Source organism: Phyllobates terribilis, unplaced genomic scaffold (genome assembly GCF_046119375.1).
Source record: "Phyllobates terribilis strain yellow unplaced genomic scaffold, ASM4611937v1 Scaffold_7__3_contigs__length_470593459, whole genome shotgun sequence".
Taxonomy (NCBI): Eukaryota; Metazoa; Chordata; class Amphibia; order Anura; family Dendrobatidae; genus Phyllobates; species Phyllobates terribilis.
The window spans coordinates 155,425,347-155,450,131 of record NW_027362767.1 but is presented as its reverse complement, the minus strand read 5'-3'; the positions used below and the strand labels follow the sequence as shown (position 1 = coordinate 155,450,131).

Sequence of the window (24,785 nt, the reverse complement as noted above, 5' to 3'; positions counted from 1 at the left end):
CCTCTGTCCAATTATTTTGTCTGCACCATCTTTCCCCTACACTACAACGCCCAGCGCAACCACCATCTTCCTTACACTGCCCTGGAGTTTGCTCCACCTGTGGAGAGCCACACCACCCCTGCTGCCGAAACACCAGCTCCAGAGGACTGCTCTGCAGCGGCGGCTCCCTTTGGCCGCAATCCACAGGTGGCGTCACGAACAATCCCAAAAACCCCATATAAAAATATTCCCCCTTTTGCACTGACCGCTCTGGGTCACGGACCGGGCCAGTCACCAAGATCTCCCCCACCGGCATCCATAAGAGGCCCGGCTGCCAAGTACCCCACGGCCCTGGGGGCGCGTCATACGCAGTGACTCCACCAGCAGAATAGTGAGTGCAGCTCTGGAGTATAATACAGGATTTAACTCAGGATCAGTAATGTAATGTATGTACACAGTGACTGCAGCAGCAGAATAGTGAGTGCAGCTCTGGAGTATAATACAGGATTTAACTCAGGATCAGTAATGTAATGTATGTACACAGTGACTGCAGCAGCAGAATAGTGAGTGCAGCTCTGGAGTATAATACAGGATGTAACTCAGGACCAGTAATGTAATGTATGTACACAGTGACTGCAACAGCAGAATAGTGAGTGCAGCTCTGGAGTATAATACAGGATGTAACTCAGGATCAGTACAGGATCAGTAATGTAATGTATGTATACAGTGACTCCACAAGCAGAATAGTGAGTGCAGCTCTGGAGTATTATACAGGATGTAACTCAGGATCAGTAATGTAATGTATGTACACACTGACTGCACCAGCAGAATGGTGAGTGCAGCTCTGGAGTATAATACAGGATATAACTCAGGATCAGTACAGGATCAGTAATATAATGTATGTACACAGTGACTGCACCAGCAGAATAGTGAGTGCAGCTCTGGAGTATAATACAGGATGTAGCTCAGGATCAGTAATATAATGTATGTACACAGTGACTGCACCAGCAGAATAGTGAGTGCAGCTCTGGAGTATAATACAGGAGGTAACTCGGGATCAGTAATGTATGTACACAGTGACTGCACCAGCAGAATAGTGAGTGCAGCTCTGGAGTATAATACAGGATATAACTCAGGATCAGTACAGGATCAGTAATGTAATGTATGTACACAGTGACTGCACCAGCAGAATAGTGAGTGCAGCTCTGGAGTATAATACAGGATGTAACTCAGGATCAGTAATGTAATGTATGTACACAGTGACTGCACCAGCAGAATAGTGAGTGCAGCTCTGGAGTATAATACAGGATGTAACTCAGGATCAGTACAGGATCAGTAATGTAATGTATGTACACAGTGACTCCACCAGCAGAATAGTGAGTGCAGCTCTGGAGTATAATACAGGATGTAACTCAGGAGCAGTACAGGATTAGTAATGTAATGTATGTACACAGTGACTGCACCAGCAGAATAGTGAGTGCAGCTCTGGAGTATAATACAGGATGTAACTCAGGATCAGTACAGGATCAGTAATGTAATGTATGTACACAGTGACTGCACCAGCAGAATAGTGAGTGCAACTCTGGAGTATAATACAGGAGGTAACTCAGGGTCAGTAATGTAATGTATGTACACAGTGACTGCACCAGCAGAATAGTGAGTGCAGCTCTGGAGTATAATACAGGATGTAACTCAGGATCAGTACAGGATCAGTAATGTAATGCATGTACACAGTGACTGCACCAGCAGAATAGTGGGTGCAGCTCTGGAGTATAATACAGGAGGTAACTCAGGAGCAGTACAGGATCAGTAATGTAATGCATGTACACAGTGACTGCACCAGCAGAATAGTGAGTGCAGCTCTGGAGTATAATACAGGATGTAACTTAGGATCAGTACAGGATCAGTTATATAATGTATGTACACAGTGACTGCACCAGCAGAATAGTGAGTGCAGCTCTGGAGTATAATGCAGGATGTAACTCAGGATCAGTAATATAATGTATGTACACAGTGACTCCACCAGCAGGATAGTGAGTGCAGCTCTGGAGTATAATACAGGATGTAACTCAGGATCAGTACAGGATCAGTAATATAATGTATGTACACAGTGACTGCACCAGCAGAATAGTGAGTGCTGAAGGTAGGTGTCCTGATGATGGCGGAGGAGGCAGACAATGATTGCTTACATGTCCATATATAACAGAAATGAATGTCAGCAGCGGTGTCCTTACAGCATTCGCCGCCCCGGCCTCCTCCTCTGCAGACATCCTGACAGCCGCTCTCACCGGCCAAGTTTTGCCAGAGTTTATATTATATGGTATGAGCAGTGATCATAGCCACTAAATCAAAGTGAAGGAATCCTTTAAAGGAGATTGACTACAAGCGGTATAGGAATGGTCCTGTAGTGAATATTCCTGGTGTTTGTAGTCTGTTACCATAGAGATGCATAGTCTTGCACCGGAGCTTTATACATTTTAATTTTTAATTTAGACTTCATGCAGAATTTCTTCATATTTGTAAAAGCAAGATGCCGTGGAGCAATAATAATAAACCTCTGCATGTTATCTGCATACACAAATATGAATGTGAATGATAGCCCCAGCCCCAGGTTTACATTTTTCTTGCAGTCTTCGCCTGTTCCTGTGATGTCCAGCAGAGGGCGCAGTGCTGCATTCTGATCCTGATCTCCAGCATTCTGCCCGGAGATCTCAGCATGGAGGACACAGGTAGGGGACATCGCTGGGGTGGGAGCTGCGTCTACAGCCTCAGTCACACCTTGCAGTACGGTAGAGATGTCATTGGGGGTCTGGACTACAACGAGCCTCACACTCCATCCTGGACCACATCTGTAGCATCATACAAGGCACCTGTCAGTGTCTGCTGCGGGTTGTCAGCATGAATTTCACGTAAAATCCGCGCCCTCTCAGTGTTATCAGTATGGCGGAGTGATCACCCAGCTCGTCTATAAAGAAATCCATCCCACCACATAACTAGCCCGTCATGCCATTCAGGGGGCTGGGAAAGCTGGATGATTACCAGTATCATAAGCATTACGTGCCATTCAGGGGGCTGGGAAAGTTGGGTCTGTTCCCCCCATGGACATGAATCCGTGTGTCCGGTGGTGCCCTCCAATGTCTCAAGCAGTGGCACACACACACAGTGCGGGCTCCTCTAGCTGACTGGCCCCCAGCCCTGCCCCTCAGACCCTGCCCATTCAGGACCACCTTATAAAGAGCCGTGTGGTGCGGAAAAGCCTCTGAGTGTCAATGAGGTTGGAGTTTCCAAGCTGCCGGTCCAGAAAACTCAGCTCATTGTCAGAGCCCCCCGCAGCTGAGGACCCCCCACAGCCCAGGAGCCCCCCGAAGCCCAGGAGCCCCAAAGGAGCCCCTGCAGCCCAAGAGCAGCCAAGGCGCCCCCGCATCCCATGAGCAGCCACCGCAGCCCAGGAGCCCCCACAGCCCAAGAGCAGCCACAGCAGCACAAGAACAGCCGAGGAGACCCCCACAGTTGAGGAGCAGCTCAGGAGCCCCCGCAGCCGACATGTCTGCCCGCAGCACCTACGGGACGTCCGGGATGCTGGCGTGCTGTGTATTCCTCCTGAGGATCGCGCAGTCAGCGGTAGCAGGTGTGTACGGGGCGCCGACGGGATATTCTCTGCCCTTCAAAGACGCTCTCTCCTTCAAACGCATTAAAGGCCGAGCAGTGCTGATGTAGCAGAGCTGGGTTTGTCAGGTGGTGCTATGTGTTACTATAGTGCAAGACATAAAGTGCTGGATCTTAGTAAAGGTGAACCCAGCACTACTCAGTGACAAATCCACCTCTGCTATATCTGTACCTAAAATTGGCGCACAGTCGGAAATGGTGCCCAGTGTGCAATATATGTGCAGCGTCCAGGGCTGTGGACTGGTGATGTGGTGTATCCACTTGTCACACCGCAGAGATTTATCTGAGCCTGGGAAAGCTGGGTGGCTACAGCGACCATTCCTAGTGATGTGGGTATATCATAGTGTATATATATATATATATTATTATGCAGTATGGCTGCTGTGATCCTCGCCGCCCCCGTCCCCCTCTTTATCTTCCCGCACGTAATCTTCCCGGAGTCTTAATTAACATTCTGCAGTCAGGAAGATTAAACTTTCGGGATCGGACGGATTAAACTTTGAAACTTCTCCTGGTTCCCTTGCAGGCTTCTACGTACGTCAGTCGCAGTGCACACACGGGGAATAAGCTGCAGACATGGCACTTACTTCATATATTGGGTCCCCCCTTTCAGGGAGCAGTCTGCGTCTCCCAGTCCTGTAGTGCCCCTCTAAGAAAGCGCTCAGGCATCAGTATCTGGAGGTGAAGGGGAGATCATGGAGGTGTTGGAGTGGTCACTGGCTGATAACAGGGAGCAATAGATTGTATGGTGAGAAGATGGCTTCGCTGACACACTGTGACAAAGCCATCAGCTGTGTGAGCAGGACATTAGTGAGGAGTTCGGCCTCTGGGTGTCTTGGGGGATCCTGCAAACTAAATGGGAAAATTTAGTAGCGGAGTTAACCATTTCATGGTGGTGACAGACCGGGTCAGCGGGCGGCCGTGTGCCCCGAGGAGCAATACCACAATGATCCGCCGCCGAGATCAGACTGCTGAAGTGTTCACGGGGGGCTCAGGATGAGCAGACGAGGAGGGTCCTGGTGCCCGGCCAGATGCTCTCTATCCATTCATAATGCTGCCACCTCTTTGTTTTGTGTGGGAAAGTCTGCGCCCTGCCAGGGAGGCACGGGGGGCGACCGGGGACTCTGTCATAGAGACAACGCCCCCCCAGCGCTGAGACCCCCAAGATCAGGACACTAATGTCTGCTGCACAACAGCACCAACCCAGCTCTGCTACATCCTGCTACAGACTAAAGTATTACTAAGGCCACGGCCCCACTATCAGTATTCGGTCAGTATTCGGTCAGTATTTTTTCTCAGGAGTCAAAACCAGGTGAGAAACAATCAGAGAAAAGGTAGAATAGAAACAAGTCACCAATTCTGCATTTATCACCCACTCCTGAGAAAAAATACTGACCGGACACTGATCAAATACTGATAGTGGGGCCGTGGCCTTAGGCTGAGATACACGACTCAGCAGACAGTATCACACAGGATAGGATTAGATACACGGCTCAGCAGACAGTATCACACAGGAGAGGATTAGATACACGGCTCAGCAGACAGTATCACACAGGATAGGATTAGATACACAGCTCAGCAGACAGTATCACACAGGATAGGATTAGATACACGGCTGAGCAGACAGTATCACACAGGATAGGATTAGATACACGGCTCAGCAGACAATATCACACAGGATAGGATTAGATACACAGCTCAGCAGACAGTATCACACAGGATAGGATTAGATACACGGCTCAGCAGACAGTATCACACAGGATAGGATTAGATACACGGCTCAGGAGACAGTATCACACAGGATAGGATTAGATACACAGCTCAGCAGACAGTATCACACAGGATAGGATTAGATACACAGCTCAGCAGACAGTATCACACAGGATAGGATTAGATACAGGCTCAGCAGACAGTATCACACAGGATAGGATTAGATACACGGCTCAGCAGACAGTATCACACAGGATAGGATTAGATACACGGCTCAGCAGACAGTATCACACAGGATAGGATTAGATACACAGCTCAGCAGACAGTATCACACAGGATAGGATTAGATACACGGCTCAGCAGACAGTATCACACAGGATAGGATTAGATACACGGCTCAGCAGACAGTATCACACAGGATAGGATTAGATACACAGCTCAGCAGACAGTATCACACAGGAGAGGATTAGATACACGGCTCAGCAGACAGTATCACACAGGATAGGATTAGATACACGGCTCAGCAGACAGTATCACACAGGATAGGATTAGATACACGGCTCAGGAGACAGTATCACACAGGATAGGATTAGATACACAGCTCTGCAGACAGTATCACACAGGATAGGATTAGATACACAGCTCAGCAGACAGTATCACACAGGATAGGATTAGATACACGGCTCAGCAGACAGTATCACACAGGAGAGGATTAGATACACGGCTCAGCAGACAGTATCACACAGGATAGGATTAGATACACGGCTCAGCAGACAGTATCACACAGGATAGGATTAGATACACAGCTCAGCAGACAGTATCACACAGGATAGGATTAGATACACGGCTGAGCAGACAGTATCACACAGGATAGGATTAGATACACGGCTCAGCAGACAATATCACACAGGATAGGATTAGATACACAGCTCAGCAGACAGTATCACACAGGATAGGATTAGATACACGGCTCAGCAGACAGTATCACACAGGATAGGATTAGATACACGGCTCAGGAGACAGTATCACACAGGATAGGATTAGATACACAGCTCAGCAGACAGTATCACACAGGATAGGATTAGATACACAGCTCAGCAGACAGTATCACACAGGATAGGATTAGATACAGGCTCAGCAGACAGTATCACACAGGATAGGATTAGATACACGGCTCAGCAGACAGTATCACACAGGATAGGATTAGATACACGGCTCAGCAGACAGTATCACACAGGATAGGATTAGATACACAGCTCAGCAGACAGTATCACACAGGAGAGGATTAGATACACGGCTCAGCAGACAGTATCACACAGGATAGGATTAGATACACGGCTCAGCAGACAGTATCACACAGGATAGGATTAGATACACGGCTCAGGAGACAGTATCACACAGGATAGGATTAGATACACAGCTCTGCAGACAGTATCACACAGGATAGGATTAGATACACAGCTCAGCAGACAGTATCACACAGGATAGGATTAGATACACGGCTCAGCAGACAGTATCACACAGGATAGGATTAGATACACAGCTCAGCAGACAGTATCACACAGGATAGGATTAGATACACAGCTCAGCAGACAGTATCACACAGGATAGGATTAGATACACAGCTCAGCAGACAGTATCACACAGGATAGGATTAGATACACAGCTCAGCAGACAGTATCACACAGGAGAGGATTAGATACACGGCTCAGCAGACAGTATCACACAGGATAGGATTAGATACACGGCTCAGCAGACAGTATCACACAGGATAGGATTAGATACACGGCTCAGCAGACAGTATCACACAGGATAGGATTAGATACACGGCTCAGCAGACAGTATCACACAGGATAGGATTAGATACACGGCTCAGGAGACAGTATCACACAGGATAGGATTAGATACACAGCTCAGCAGACAGTATCACACAGGATAGGATTAGATACACAGCTCAGCAGACAGTATCACACAGGATAGGATTAGATACAGGCTCAGCAGACAGTATCACACAGGATAGGATTAGATACACGGCTCAGGAGACAGTATCACACAGGATAGGATTAGATACACAGCTCAGCAGACAGTATCACACAGGATAGGATTAGATACACAGCTCAGCAGACAGTATCACACAGGATAGGATTAGATACACAGCTCAGCAGACAGTATCACACAGGATAGGATTGGATACACAGCTCAGCAGACAGTATCACACAGGAGAGGATTAGATACACGGCTCAGCAGACAGTATCACACAGGATAGGATTAGATACAGGCTCAGCAGACAGTATCACACAGGATAGGATTAGATACACGGCTCAGGAGACAGTATCACACAGGATAGGATTAGATACACAGCTCAGCAGACAGTATCACACAGGATAGGATTAGATACACGGCTCAGCAGACAGTATCACACAGGATAGGATTAGATACATGGCTCAGCAGACAGTATCACACAGGATAGGATTAGACACACGGCTCAGCAGACAGTATCACACAGGATAGGATTAGATACACGGCTCAGCAGACAGTATCACACAGGATAGGATTAGATACACAGCTCAGCAGACAGTATCACACAGGATAGGATTAGATACCAGGCTCAGCAGACAGTATCACACAGGATAGGATTAGATACACGGCTCAGGAGACAGTATCACACAGGATAGGATTAGATACACAGCTCAGCAGACAGTATCACACAGGATAGGATTAGATACACAGCTCAGCAGACAGTATCACACAGGATAGGATTAGATACACAGCTCAGCAGACAGTATCACACAGGACAGGATTAGATACACGGCTCAGCAGACAGTATCACACAGGATAGGATTAGATACACGGCTCAGGAGACAGTATCACACAGGATAGGATTAGATACACGGCTCAGCAGACAGTATCACACAGGACAGGATTAGATACACGGCTCAGCAGACAGTATCACACAGGATAGGATTAGATACACGGCTCAGGAGACAGTATCACACAGGATAGGATTAGATACACAGCTCAGCAGACAGTATCACACAGGATAGGATTAGATACACGGCTCAGCAGACAGTATCACACAGGATAGGATTAGATACATGGCTCAGCAGACAGTATCACACAGGATAGGATTAGATACACAGCCTAGCAGACAGTATCACACAGGATAGGATTAGACACACGGCTCAGCAGACAGTATCACACAGGATAGGATTAGATACACGGCTCAGCAGACAGTATCACACAGGATAGGATTAGATACACAGCTCAGCAGACAGTATCACACAGGATAGGATTAGATACACAGCTCAGCAGACAGTATCACACAGGATAGGATTAGATGCACAGCTCAGCAGACAGTATCACACAGGATAGGATTAGATACCAGGCTCAGCAGACAGTATCACACAGGATAGGATTAGATACACAGCTCAGCAGACAGTATCACACAGGATAGGATTAGATACACGGCTCAGCAGACAGTATCACACAGGATAGGATTAGATACACGGCTCAGGAGACAGTATCACACAGGATAGGATTAGATACACAGCTCAGCAGACAGTATCACACAGGATAGGATTAGATACACGGCTGAGCAGACAGTATCACACAGGATAGGATTAGATACACGGCTCAGCAGACAATATCACACAGGATAGGATTAGATACACAGCTCAGCAGACAGTATCACACAGGATAGGATTAGATACACGGCTCAGCAGACAGTATCACACAGGATAGGATTAGATACACGGCTCAGGAGACAGTATCACACAGGATAGGATTAGATACACAGCTCAGCAGACAGTATCACACAGGATAGGATTAGATACACAGCTCAGCAGACAGTATCACACAGGATAGGATTAGATACAGGCTCAGCAGACAGTATCACACAGGATAGGATTAGATACACGGCTCAGCAGACAGTATCACACAGGATAGGATTAGATACACGGCTCAGCAGACAGTATCACACAGGATAGGATTAGATACACAGCTCAGCAGACAGTATCACACAGGATAGGATTAGATACACGGCTCAGCAGACAGTATCACACAGGATAGGATTAGATACACGGCTCAGCAGACAGTATCACACAGGATAGGATTAGATACACAGCTCAGCAGACAGTATCACACAGGAGAGGATTAGATACACGGCTCAGCAGACAGTATCACACAGGATAGGATTAGATACACGGCTCAGCAGACAGTATCACACAGGATAGGATTAGATACACGGCTCAGGAGACAGTATCACACAGGATAGGATTAGATACACAGCTCTGCAGACAGTATCACACAGGATAGGATTAGATACACAGCTCAGCAGACAGTATCACACAGGATAGGATTAGATACACGGCTCAGCAGACAGTATCACACAGGATAGGATTAGATACACAGCTCAGCAGACAGTATCACACAGGATAGGATTAGATACACAGCTCAGCAGACAGTATCACACAGGATAGGATTAGATACACAGCTCAGCAGACAGTATCACACAGGATAGGATTAGATACACAGCTCAGCAGACAGTATCACACAGGAGAGGATTAGATACACGGCTCAGCAGACAGTATCACACAGGATAGGATTAGATACACGGCTCAGCAGACAGTATCACACAGGATAGGATTAGATACACGGCTCAGCAGACAGTATCACACAGGATAGGATTAGATACACGGCTCAGCAGACAGTATCACACAGGATAGGATTAGATACACGGCTCAGGAGACAGTATCACACAGGATAGGATTAGATACACAGCTCAGCAGACAGTATCACACAGGATAGGATTAGATACACAGCTCAGCAGACAGTATCACACAGGATAGGATTAGATACAGGCTCAGCAGACAGTATCACACAGGATAGGATTAGATACACGGCTCAGGAGACAGTATCACACAGGATAGGATTAGATACACAGCTCAGCAGACAGTATCACACAGGATAGGATTAGATACACAGCTCAGCAGACAGTATCACACAGGATAGGATTAGATACACAGCTCAGCAGACAGTATCACACAGGATAGGATTGGATACACAGCTCAGCAGACAGTATCACACAGGAGAGGATTAGATACACGGCTCAGCAGACAGTATCACACAGGATAGGATTAGATACAGGCTCAGCAGACAGTATCACACAGGATAGGATTAGATACACGGCTCAGGAGACAGTATCACACAGGATAGGATTAGATACACAGCTCAGCAGACAGTATCACACAGGATAGGATTAGATACACGGCTCAGCAGACAGTATCACACAGGATAGGATTAGATACATGGCTCAGCAGACAGTATCACACAGGATAGGATTAGACACACGGCTCAGCAGACAGTATCACACAGGATAGGATTAGATACACGGCTCAGCAGACAGTATCACACAGGATAGGATTAGATACACAGCTCAGCAGACAGTATCACACAGGATAGGATTAGATACACAGCTCAGCAGACAGTATCACACAGGATAGGATTAGATGCACAGCTCAGCAGACAGTATCACACAGGATAGGATTAGATACCAGGCTCAGCAGACAGTATCACACAGGATAGGATTAGATACACGGCTCAGGAGACAGTATCACACAGGATAGGATTAGATACACAGCTCAGCAGACAGTATCACACAGGATAGGATTAGATACACAGCTCAGCAGACAGTATCACACAGGATAGGATTAGATACACAGCTCAGCAGACAGTATCACACAGGATAGGATTAGATACACGGCTCAGCAGACAGTATCACACAGGACAGGATTAGATACACGGCTCAGCAGACAGTATCACACAGGATAGGATTAGATACACGGCTCAGGAGACAGTATCACACAGGATAGGATTAGATACACAGCTCAGCAGACAGTATCACACAGGATAGGATTAGATACACGGCTCAGCAGACAGTATCACACAGGATAGGATTAGATACATGGCTCAGCAGACAGTATCACACAGGATAGGATTAGACACACGGCTCAGCAGACAGTATCACACAGGATAGGATTAGATACACGGCTCAGCAGACAGTATCACACAGGATAGGATTAGATACACAGCTCAGCAGACAGTATCACACAGGATAGGATTAGATACACAGCTCAGCAGACAGTATCACACAGGATAGGATTAGATACACAGCTCAGCAGACAGTATCACACAGGATAGGATTAGATGCACAGCTCAGCAGACAGTATCACACAGGATAGGATTAGATACCAGGCTCAGCAGACAGTATCACACAGGATAGGATTAGATACACGGCTCAGGAGACAGTATCACACAGGATAGGATTAGATACACAGCTCAGCAGACAGTATCACACAGGATAGGATTAGATACACAGCTCAGCAGACAGTATCACACAGGATAGGATTAGATACACAGCTCAGCAGACAGTATCACACAGGATAGGATTAGATACACGACTCAGCAGACAGTATCACACAGGACAGGATTAGATACACGGCTCAGCAGACAGTATCACACAGGATAGGATTAGATACACGGCTCAGCAGACAGTATCACACAGGATAGGATTAGATACACGGCTCAGCAGACAGTATCACACAGGATAGGATTAGATACACGGCTCAGCAGACAGTATCACACAGGATAGGATTAGATACACGGCTCTGCAGAGAGTATCACACAGGATAGGATTAGATACACGGCTCAGCAGACAGTATCACACAGGATAGGATTAGATACACGGCTCAGCAGACAGTATCACACAGGATAGGATTAGATACACGACTCAGCAGACAGTATCACACCGGATATGATTAGATACACAGCTCAGCAGACAGTATCACACAGGATAGGATTAGATACACGGCTCAGCAGACAGTATCACACAGGATAGGATTAGATACACGGCTCAGCAGACAGTATCACACAGGATAGGATTAGATACACGACTCAGCAGACAGTATCACACAGGATAGGATTAGATACACAGCTCAGCAGACAGTATCACACAGGATAGGATGAGATACACGACTCAGCAGACAGTATCACACAGGATAGGATTAGATACACGACTCAGCAGACAGTATCACACAGGATAGGATTAGATACACAGCTCAGCAGACAGTATCACACAGGATAGGATTAGATACACGACTCAGCAGACAGTATCACACAGGATAGGATTAGATACACAGCTCAGCAGACAGTATCACACAGGATAGGATTAGATACACAGCTCAGCAGACAGTATCACACAGGATACGATTAGATACACAGCTCAGCAGACAGTATCACACAGGATAGGATTAGATACACAGCTCAGCAGACAGTATCACACAGGATAGGATTAGATACACAGCTCAGCAGACAGTATCACACAGGATAGGATTAGATACACGGCTCAGGAGACAGTATCACACAGGATAGGATTAGATACACGGCTCAGCAGACAGTATCACACAGGATAGGATTAGATACACGGCTCAGCAGACAGTATCACACAGGATAGGATTAGATACACGGCTCAGCAGACAGTATCACACAGGACAGGATTAGATACACGGCTCAGCAGACAGTATCACACAGGATAGGATTAGATACACGGCTCAGCAGACAGTATCACACAGGATAGGATTAGATACACGGCTCTGCAGAGAGTATCACACAGGATAGGATTAGATACACGGCTCAGCAGACAGTATCACACAGGATAGGATTAGATACACGACTCAGCAGACAGTATCACACAGGATAGGATTAGATACACAGCTCAGCAGACAGTATCACACAGGATAGGATTAGATACACGACTCAGCAGACAGTATCACACCGGATAGGATTAGATACACAGCTCAGCAGACAGTATCACACAGGATAGGATTAGATACACGGCTCAGCAGACAGTATCACACAGGATAGGATTAGATACACGGCTCAGCAGACAGTATCACACAGGATAGGATTAGATACACGACTCAGCAGACAGTATCACACAGGATAGGATTAGATACAGGCTCAGCAGACAGTATCACACAGGATAGGATTAGATACACGGCTCAGGAGACAGTATCACACAGGATAGGATTAGATACACAGCTCAGCAGACAGTATCACACAGGATAGGATTAGATACACGGCTCAGCAGACAGTATCACACAGGATAGGATTAGATACATGGCTCAGCAGACAGTATCACACAGGATAGGATTAGACACACGGCTCAGCAGACAGTATCACACAGGATAGGATTAGATACACGGCTCAGCAGACAGTATCACACAGGATAGGATTAGATACACAGCTCAGCAGACAGTATCACACAGGATAGGATTAGATACACAGCTCAGCAGACAGTATCACACAGGATAGGATTAGATGCACAGCTCAGCAGACAGTATCACACAGGATAGGATTAGATACCAGGCTCAGCAGACAGTATCACACAGGATAGGATTAGATACACGGCTCAGGAGACAGTATCACACAGGATAGGATTAGATACACAGCTCAGCAGACAGTATCACACAGGATAGGATTAGATACACAGCTCAGCAGACAGTATCACACAGGATAGGATTAGATACACAGCTCAGCAGACAGTATCACACAGGATAGGATTAGATACACGGCTCAGCAGACAGTATCACACAGGACAGGATTAGATACACGGCTCAGCAGACAGTATCACACAGGATAGGATTAGATACACGGCTCAGGAGACAGTATCACACAGGATAGGATTAGATACACAGCTCAGCAGACAGTATCACACAGGATAGGATTAGATACACGGCTCAGCAGACAGTATCACACAGGATAGGATTAGATACATGGCTCAGCAGACAGTATCACACAGGATAGGATTAGACACACGGCTCAGCAGACAGTATCACACAGGATAGGATTAGATACACGGCTCAGCAGACAGTATCACACAGGATAGGATTAGATACACAGCTCAGCAGACAGTATCACACAGGATAGGATTAGATACACAGCTCAGCAGACAGTATCACACAGGATAGGATTAGATGCACAGCTCAGCAGACAGTATCACACAGGATAGGATTAGATACCAGGCTCAGCAGACAGTATCACACAGGATAGGATTAGATACACGGCTCAGGAGACAGTATCACACAGGATAGGATTAGATACACAGCTCAGCAGACAGTATCACACAGGATAGGATTAGATACACAGCTCAGCAGACAGTATCACACAGGATAGGATTAGATACACAGCTCAGCAGACAGTATCACACAGGATAGGATTAGATACACGGCTCAGCAGACAGTATCACACAGGACAGGATTAGATACACGGCTCAGCAGACAGTATCACACAGGATAGGATTAGATACACGGCTCAGCAGACAGTATCACACAGGATAGGATTAGATACACGGCTCAGCAGACAGTATCACACAGGATAGGATTAGATACACGGCTCAGCAGACAGTATCACACAGGATAGGATTAGATACACGGCTCTGCAGAGAGTATCACACAGGATAGGATTAGATACACGGCTCAGCAGACAGTATCACACAGGATAGGATTAGATACACGGCTCAGCAGACAGTATCACACAGGATAGGATTAGATACACAGCTCAGCAGACAGTATCACACAGGATAGGATTAGATACACGACTCAGCAGACAGTATCACACCGGATAGGATTAGATACACAGCTCAGCAGACAGTATCACACAGGATAGGATTAGATACACGGCTCAGCAGACAGTATCACACAGGATAGGATTAGATACACGGCTCAGCAGACAGTATCACACAGGATAGGATTAGATACACGACTCAGCAGACAGTATCACACAGGATAGGATTAGATACACAGCTCAGCAGACAGTATCACACAGGATAGGATTAGATACACGACTCAGCAGACAGTATCACACAGGATAGGATTAGATACACGACTCAGCAGACAGTATCACACAGGATAGGATTAGATACACAGCTCAGCAGACAGTATCACACAGGATAGGATTAGATACACGACTCAGCAGACAGTATCACACAGGATAGGATTAGATACACAGCTCAGCAGACAGTATCACACAGGATAGGATTAGATACACAGCTCAGCAGACAGTATCACACAGGATACGATTAGATACACAGCTCAGCAGACAGTATCACACAGGATAGGATTAGATACACAGCTCAGCAGACAGTATCACACAGGATAGGATTAGATACACAGCTCAGCAGACAGTATCACACAGGATAGGATTAGATACACGGCTCAGGAGACAGTATCACACAGGATAGGATTAGATACACGGCTCAGCAGACAGTATCACACAGGATAGGATTAGATACACGGCTCAGCAGACAGTATCACACAGGATAGGATTAGATACACGGCTCAGCAGACAGTATCACACAGGACAGGATTAGATACACGGCTCAGCAGACAGTATCACACAGGATAGGATTAGATACACGGCTCAGCAGACAGTATCACACAGGATAGGATTAGATACACGGCTCAGCAGACAGTATCACACAGGATAGGATTAGATACACGGCTCAGCAGACAGTATCACACAGGATAGGATTAGATACACGGCTCTGCAGAGAGTATCACACAGGATAGGATTAGATACACGGCTCAGCAGACAGTATCACACAGGATAGGATTAGATACACGACTCAGCAGACAGTATCACACAGGATAGGATTAGATACACAGCTCAGCAGACAGTATCACACAGGATAGGATTAGATACACGACTCAGCAGACAGTATCACACCGGATAGGATTAGATACACAGCTCAGCAGACAGTATCACACAGGATAGGATTAGATACACGGCTCAGCAGACAGTATCACACAGGATAGGATTAGATACACGGCTCTGCAGAGAGTATCACACAGGATAGGATTAGATACACGGCTCAGCAGACAGTATCACACAGGATAGGATTAGATACACGACTCAGCAGACAGTATCACACAGGATAGGATTAGATACACAGCTCAGCAGACAGTATCACACAGGATAGGATTAGATACACGACTCAGCAGACAGTATCACACCGGATAGGATTAGATACACAGCTCAGCAGACAGTATCACACAGGATAGGATTAGATACACGGCTCAGCAGACAGTATCACACAGGATAGGATTAGATACACGGCTCAGCAGACAGTATCACACAGGATAGGATTAGATACACGGCTCAGCAGACAGTATCACACAGGATAGGATTAGATACACGGCTCAGCAGACAGTATCACACAGGATAGGATTAGATACACGGCTCAGCAGACCGTATCACACAGGATAGGATTAGATACACAGCTCAGCAGAGAGTATCACAAAGGATAGGATTAGATACACGGCTCAGCAGTCAGTATCACACAGGATAGGATTAGATACACGGCTCAGCAGACAGTATCACACATGATAGGATTAGATACACGGCTCAGCAGACAGTATTACACAGGATAGGATTAGATACACAACTCAGCAGAGAGTATCACACAGGATAGGATTAGATACACAGCTCAGCAGACAGTATCACACAGGATAGGATTAGATACACAGCTCAACAGACAATATCACACAGGATAGGATTAGATACACGGCTCAGCAGAGAGTATCACACAGGATAGGATTAGATACACGGCTCAGCAGACAATATCACACAGGATAGGATTAGATACACGGCTCAGCAGACAGTATCACACATGATAGGATTAGATACACGGCTCAGCAGACAGTATCACACAGGATAGGATTAGATACACGGCTCAGCAGACAGTATCACACAGGATAGGATTAGATACACGGCTCAGCAGACAGTATCACACAGGATAGGATTAGATACACAGCTCAGCAGACAGTATCACACAGAATAGGATTCGATACACAGCTCAGCAGACAGTATCACACATGATAGGATTAGATACACGGCTCAGCAGACAGTATCACACAGGATAGGATTAGATACACGGCTCAGCAGAGAGTATCACACAGGATAGGATTAGATACACTGCTCAGCAGACAGTATCACACAGGATAGGATTAGATACACAGCTCAGCAGACAGTAGCACACAGGATAGGATGAGATACACAGCTCAGCAGACAGTATCACACATGATAGGATTAGATACACGGCTCAGCAGACAGTATCACACAGGATAGGATTAGATACACGGCTCAGCAGACAGTATCACACAGGATAGGATTAGATACATGGCTCAGCAGACAGTATCACACAGGATAGGATTAGATACACGGCTCAGCAGACAGTATCACACAGGATAGGATTAGATACACGGCTCAGCAGACAGTATCACACAGGATAGGGTTAGATACACGGCTCAGCAGACAGTATCACACAGGATAGGATTAGATACAGGCTCAGCAGACAGTATCACACAGGTTAGGATTAGATACACGGCTCAGCAGACAGTATCACACAGGATAGGATTAGATACACAGCTCAGCAGACAGTATCACACAGGATAGGATTAGATACACGGCTCAGCAGACAGTATCACACAGGATAGGATTAGATACACGGCTCAGCAGACCGTATCACACAGGATAGGATTAGATACACAGCTCAGCAGAGAGTATCACACAGGATAGGATTAGATACACGGCTCAGCAGTCAGTATCACACAGGATAGGATTAGATACACGGCTCAGCAGACAGTATCACACAGGATAGGATTAGATACACGGCTCAGCAGAGAGTATCACACAGGATAGGATTAGATACACTGCTCAGCAGACAGTATCACACAGGATAGGATTAGATACACAGCTCAGCAGACAGTAGCACACAGGATAGGATGAGATACACAGCTCAGCAGACAGTATCACACATGATAGGATTAGATACACGGCTCAGCAGACAGTATCACACAGGATAGGATTAGATACACGGCTCAGCAGACAGTATCACACAGGATAGGATTAGATACACAGCTCAGCAGATAGTATCACACAGGATAGGGTTAGATACGCGGCTCAGCAGACAGTATCACACAGGATAGGATTAGATACACGGCTCAGCAGACAGTATCACACAGGATAAGATTAGATACACGGCTCAGCAGACAGTATCACACAGGATAGGATTAGATACACGGCTCAGCAGACAGTATCACACAGGATAGGATTAGATACACGGCTCAGCAGACAGTATCACACAGGATAGGATTAGATACACGGCTCAGCAGACAGTATCACACAGGATAGGATTAGATACACAGCTCAGCAGACAGTATCACACAGGATAGGATTAGATACACGGCTCAGCAGACAGTATCACACAGGATAGGATTAGATACACGGCTCAGCAGACAGTATCACACAGGATAGGATTAGATACATGGCTCAGCAGACAGTATCACACAGGAGAGGATTAGATACACGGCTCAGCAGACAGTATCACACAGGATAGGGTTAGATACACGGCTCAGCAGACAGTATCACACAGGATAGGATTAGATACACAGCTCAGCAGACAGTATCACACAGGATAGGATTAGATACAGGCTCAGCAGACAGTATCACACAGGATAGGATTAGATACACGGCTCAGCAGACAGTATCACACAGGATAGGGTTATATACACGGCTCAGCAGACAGTATCACACAGGATAGGGTTAGATACACGGCTCAGCAGACAGTATCACACAGGATAGGATTAGATACATGGCTCAGCAGACAGTATCACACAGGATAGGATTAGATACGCAGCTCAGGAGCCAGTATCACATTCAAGAGGATTACAGTAGATACACGGCTCAGCAAATGGTATCACACAGGAGAGGATTAGATACACAGCTCAGCAGACAGTATCACATTCAATAGGATTAGATACACAGCTCAGCAGACAGTATCACACTGGATAGGATTAGATACACGGCTCAGCAGACAGTATCACACAGGATAGGATTAGATACACAGCTCAGCAGATAGTATCACACAGGATAGGGTTAGATACACGGCTCAGCAGACAGTATCACACAGGATAGGATTAGATACACAGCTCAGCAGACAGTATCACACAGGATAGGATTAGATACAGGCTCAGCAGGCAGTATCACACAGGATAGGATTAGATACACAGCTCAGCAGACAGTATCACACAGGATAGGATTAGATACACGGCTCAGCAGACAGTATCACACAGGATGGGATTAGATACACGGCTGAGCAGACAGTATCACACAGGACAGGATTAGATACACGGCTCAGCAGACGGTATCACACAGGAGAGGATTAGATACACAGCTCAGCAGACAGTATCACACAGGATAGGATTAGATACACAGCTCAGCAGACAGTATCACACAGGATAGGATTAGATACACGGCTCAGCAGACAGTATCACACAGGATGGGATTAGATACACGGCTGAGCAGACAGTATCACACAGGACAGGATTAGATACACGGCTCAGCAAATGGTATCACACAGGAGAGGATTAGATACACAGCTCAGCAGACAGTATCACATTCAATAGGATTAGATACACAGCTCAGCAGACAGTATCACACAGGACAGGATTAGATACACAGCTCAGCAGACAGTATCACACTGGATAGGATTAGATACACGGCTCAGCAGACAGTATCACACAGCATAGGATTAGATACACGGCTCAGGAGCCAGTATCACATTCAAGAGGATTAGATACACAGCTCAGCAAATGGTATCACACAGGAGAGGATTAGATGCACAGCTCAGGAGCCAGTATCACATTCAATAGGATAAGATACACAGCTCAGCAGACAGTATCACACTGGATAGGATTAGATACACGGCTCAGCAGACAGTATCACACTGGATAGGATTAGATACACAGCTCAGGAGCCAGTATCACATTCAAGAGGATTAGATACACGGCTAGGCAAATGGTATCACACAGCATAGGATTAGATACATGGCTCAGCAGACAGTATCACACATGGCGGGCTGCTTATATACATGTGTGATACGTTTTCAGTGACCGCACAGTATACAGCATTCCTGATCTGGAGCAGCGCCCCCTACCTGGCGCTGTCAGATACCCCATGTGACGTGGCGGCCATGTTTTCGGTTGGTCATTAGTCCGGGCTGCCCTTTGTACAGTAATTAGAGCTCGTTAGTGGGGGAGGAGGTGACACAATACCAGCTCTTGTTTTACGCTGATTATAGGCTGAGATATTTTCCGTCCTCAGATGCCAGTGCATCATTACAACTGATAGTCGCTCCCTTAAAGGGGGTGTTTGGTTGGGGTAACCTCTCTTTTTTGTTGACCCCTCTTCTTCTTTGTACCCTCAGAAAAGGTAGAAAACACCGTAGGCTGAATTCACAAAGCCTAAAGCCCCGAACTGAAGGAATCACTACTGAGCATGTGCGACCAAGCTACATTCAAGTGTATAGGAGTGGTCGCACATGCTCAGTAGCGCTCCATTCATGTGCATAGGAGTGGTCGCACATGCTCAGTATCGCTCCATTCATGTGCATAGGAGTGGTCGCACATGCTCAGTAGCGCTCCATTCATGTGCATAGGAGTGGTCGCACATGCTCAGTATCGCTCCATTCATGTGCATAGGAGTGGTCGCACATGCTCAGTAGCGCTCCATTCATGTGCATAGGAGTGGTCGCACATGCTCAGTATCGCTCCATTCATGTGCATAGGAGTGGTCGCACATGCTCAGTAGCGCTCCATTCATGTGCATAGGAGTGGTCGCACATGCTCAGTAGCGCTCCATTCACGTGCATAGGAGTGGTCGCACATGCTCAGTAGCGCTCCATTCATGTAAACAGGAGTTGTCGCATATGCTCAGTAGCGCTCCACTCATGTGCATAGGAGTGGTCGCACATGCTCAGTAGCGCTCCATTCATGTGCATAGGAGTGGTCGCACATGCTCACTAGCGCTCCATTCACGTGCATAGGAGTGGTCGCACATGTCTAGTAGCGCTCCATTCATGTAAACAGGAGTTATCGCACATGCTTAGTAGCGCTCCATTCATGTGCATAGGAGTGGTCGCACATGCTCAGTAGCGCTCCATTCATGTGCATAGGAGTGGTCGCACATGTCCAGTAGCGCTCCATTCATGTAAACAGGAGTTATCGCACATGCTTAGTAGCGCTCCATTCATGTGCATAGGAGTGGTCGCACATGCTCAGTAGCGCTCCATTCATGTGTATAGGAATGGTCGCACATGCTCAGTAGCGCTCCATTCATGTGTATAGGAGTGGTCGCACATGCTCACTAGCGCTCCATTCATGTGCATAAGAGTGGTCGCACATGCTCAGTAGCACTCCATTCATGTGTATAGGAGTGTTCGCACATGCTCACTAGCGCTCCATTCATGTGCATAGGAGTGGTCGCACATGCTTAGTAGCGCTCCATTCATGTGCATAGGAGTGGTCGCACATGCTCAGTAGCGCTCCATTCATGTGCATAGGAGTGGTCGCACATGCTCACTAGCGCTCCATTCATGTGCATAGGAGTGGTCGCACATGCTTAGTAGTGCTCCATTCATGTGCTTAGGAGTGGTCGCACATGCTCAGTAGCTCTCCATTCATGTGCATAGGAGTGGTCGCACATGCTCACTAGCGCTCCATTCATGTGCATAGGAGTGGTCGCACATGCTTAGTAGTGCTCCATTCATGTGCTTAGGAGTGGTCGCATATGCTCAGTAGCTCTCCATTCATGTGCATAGGAGTGGTCGCACATGCTCACTAGCGCTCCATTCATGTGCATAGGAGTGGTCGCACATGCTCACTAGCGCTCCATTCATGTGCATAGGAGTGGTCGCACATGCTCACTAGCGCTCCATTCATGTGCATAGGAGTGGCATAGGAGTGGTCGCACATGCTCAGTAGCGCTCCATTCATGTGCATAGGAGTGGTCGCACATGCTCACTAGCGCTCCATTCATGTGCATAGGAGTGGTCGCACATGCTCAGTAGCGCTCCATTCATGTGCCTAGGAGTGGTCGCACATGCTCACTAGCGCTCCATTCATGTGCATAGGAGTGGTCGCACATGCTCAGTAGCGCTCCATTCATGTGCATAGGAGTGGTCGCACATGCTCACTAGCGCTCCATTCACAGGTTTGTCAGACGTGTTAAGAGCCGAACCCAGCAGAGATCACACACGCATCATCTATCCTGTGTGTAGAGGATAAATGTTGTTTATGGGATAGCCCCTTAGCCCCATTAAAGGGAGTTTGACCCTGATGATGATGTAAGTGATGGCATTATGGCACACAGCCTGACATTGAGGGATCGGTTATTACATAGGGGCTAGGTCACATTATGGTGGCCATATCTGTAATCCACTCACAGGGCAGAATAGCTGACTGATTGCATTTAATGTATCACCTTACTGATCAGTCACCAGATCTGGACAGGCCGGCCCTCTACACATTGGAATTTTTTGTTGTTGGAGGCCCAAGATCATGAACTTCAGTAGCAATGTACTAGGTGAAAGGGTGTTGTGCTGGCCTGCTCATCAGCCTCCAAAACTTGTGATGTAGTAACAGAGTGTTACAGATTTTTACACCCCTTTTCTTGTCTTGGTACATTCCAGGATGATAAGCCGATCGCAGTGATTCAAATCTCGCACAATAGAGCGCTTGCTAAAATCCATGGGCATCCATTGGTTTTAATCAGGTGCCTGAAACCCTCAAGAGCAGAAAGTTGGGCACACAGAACAGAGTGGGTTCTGCGCCCGGGTTTATCGTGCCCAATGGATGCCCATGGATTTTAACAGGCATTGTATGGTGCAAGGCTTCAATCACTGTGGTAGGCTTATCATCCTGGATTATACCAATTCCAGAGGAGGGGACGACAAATCTTTACTGTTCTATTACTACGTCACAGACATGACAGATGTTTTGGGGGCCTATGGGAAGGGAAGATACAACTAAATGCCCCCTTCTTCCGGCTTGAAAATCTCTACATATTGACTTTGCCCCTTTTTGAATGTCCTCTTAGGGCACAATGAGCTAAGAGCGGGTTCCTCGGTCGGCTTTCTGCTTTGGAAGGACGCTGAAGCCCACTAAAACCAATGGATGCCCATGGATTTTAACAGGTTCAACTCATCATCATGGAACCTACCAATTGAAGAAGGGGACGACATACTCGTAACACCATATTTCCACTTCACAAATTAGAAGTTTTGGGGGCCCAAGAGCAGATGAGCCAAAACTAAACTTCTGTCAGGTCTGTGAAATAAACATATAATATTATAGGTTTGTCGTCCCACTTTTCACCTTCTGAATTGGTAGGTTCCAGGATGAAGAGTCGATCAGCGTTTCAAGCCTTGCACCATAGAGCTCCTATTAACATCCATGGCATCCACTGTTTTTATTGGGCACCAGGAGCCCTCGATGGCAGACAGCCGGGTGTAGAGCCCACTCTGTGCTGTGCGCCCAAAGAGGGCATTCACACGGGGGCAGGAAGCCTTTTTAACCAGTTGTTTGTAGTTGTGCTTGATGATGATAACCATCATTTTTTTTGTTGTTTTTTTGCCCTCTAGGTGCTTTGTGGACTTATACAGGTGAGAAATGATGTTTCACAAATATATAAAACATACCTTGTGTGGATGGGGGAGAGCAAGACCAAGAATGTCATGGAGCGGACTGGTGGGGGGAGAGGAGTCTGGGGCAAGGAAAGATGGGGGGAGAGGAGTCTGGGGCGAGGAAAGATGGGGGAGAGGAGTCTGGGGCGAGGAAAGATGGGGGAGAGGAGTTTGGGGCGAGGAAAGATGGGGGGAGAGGAGTCTGGGGCGAGGAAAGATGGGGGGAGAGGAGTTTGGGGCGAGGAAAGATGGGGGGAGAGGAGTCTGGGGCGAGGAAAGATGGGGGAGAGGAGTCTGGGGCGAGGAAAGATGGGGGAGAGGAGTCTGGGGCGAGGAAAGATGGGGGGAGAGGAGTCTGGGGCGAGGAAAGATGGGGGGAGAGGAGTCTGGGGCGAGGAAAGATGGGCGAGAGGAGTCTGGGGCGAGGAACGATGGGGGAAGAGGAGTCTGGGGCGAGGAAAGATGGGGGGAGAGGAGTCTGGGGCGAGGAAAGATGGGCGAGAGGAGTCTGGGGCGAGGAACGATGGGGGAAGAGGAGTCTGGGGCAAGGAAAGATGGGGGGAGAGGAGTCTGGGGCGAGGAAAGATGGGGGAGAGGAGTCTGGGGCGAGGAAAGATGGGGGAGAGGAGTTTGGGGCGAGGAAAGATGGGGGGAGAGGAGTCTGGGGCGAGGAAAGATGGGGGAGAGGAGTTTGGGGCGAGGAAAGATGGGGGGAGAGGAGTCTGGGGCGAGGAAAGATGGGGGAGAGGAGTCTGGGGCGAGGAAAGATGGGGGAGAGGAGTCTGGGGCGAGGAAAGATGGGGGGAGAGGAGTCTGGGGCGAGGAAAGATGGGGGGAGAGGAGTCTGGGGCGA

At 47.3% G+C, this 24,785-nt stretch overlaps 1 protein-coding gene across 4 annotated transcripts in view; it reads left to right on the top strand.

Annotated features, from left to right (window-relative positions):
- Nucleotides 1-2,654: 2,654 nt before the first annotated feature.
- Nucleotides 2,655-24,785, top strand: part of CA14 (carbonic anhydrase 14) — a 38,583-nt gene continuing 16,452 nt past the window's right edge. The window contains exons 1-2 of one of the 4 annotated variants that reach the window (XM_073639481.1): nucleotides 2,655-2,708; nucleotides 23,891-23,911. In XM_073639481.1, coding sequence (XP_073495582.1) covers nucleotides 2,696-2,708; nucleotides 23,891-23,911 — 34 coding nt within the window. In that variant the 5' untranslated portion in view covers nucleotides 2,655-2,695. Of the gene's footprint in view, nucleotides 2,709-2,760; nucleotides 3,608-23,890; nucleotides 23,912-24,785 lie in introns of those variants that run through there. The other 3 variants (XM_073639479.1, XM_073639480.1, XM_073639483.1) reach the window with 3 other exon arrangements.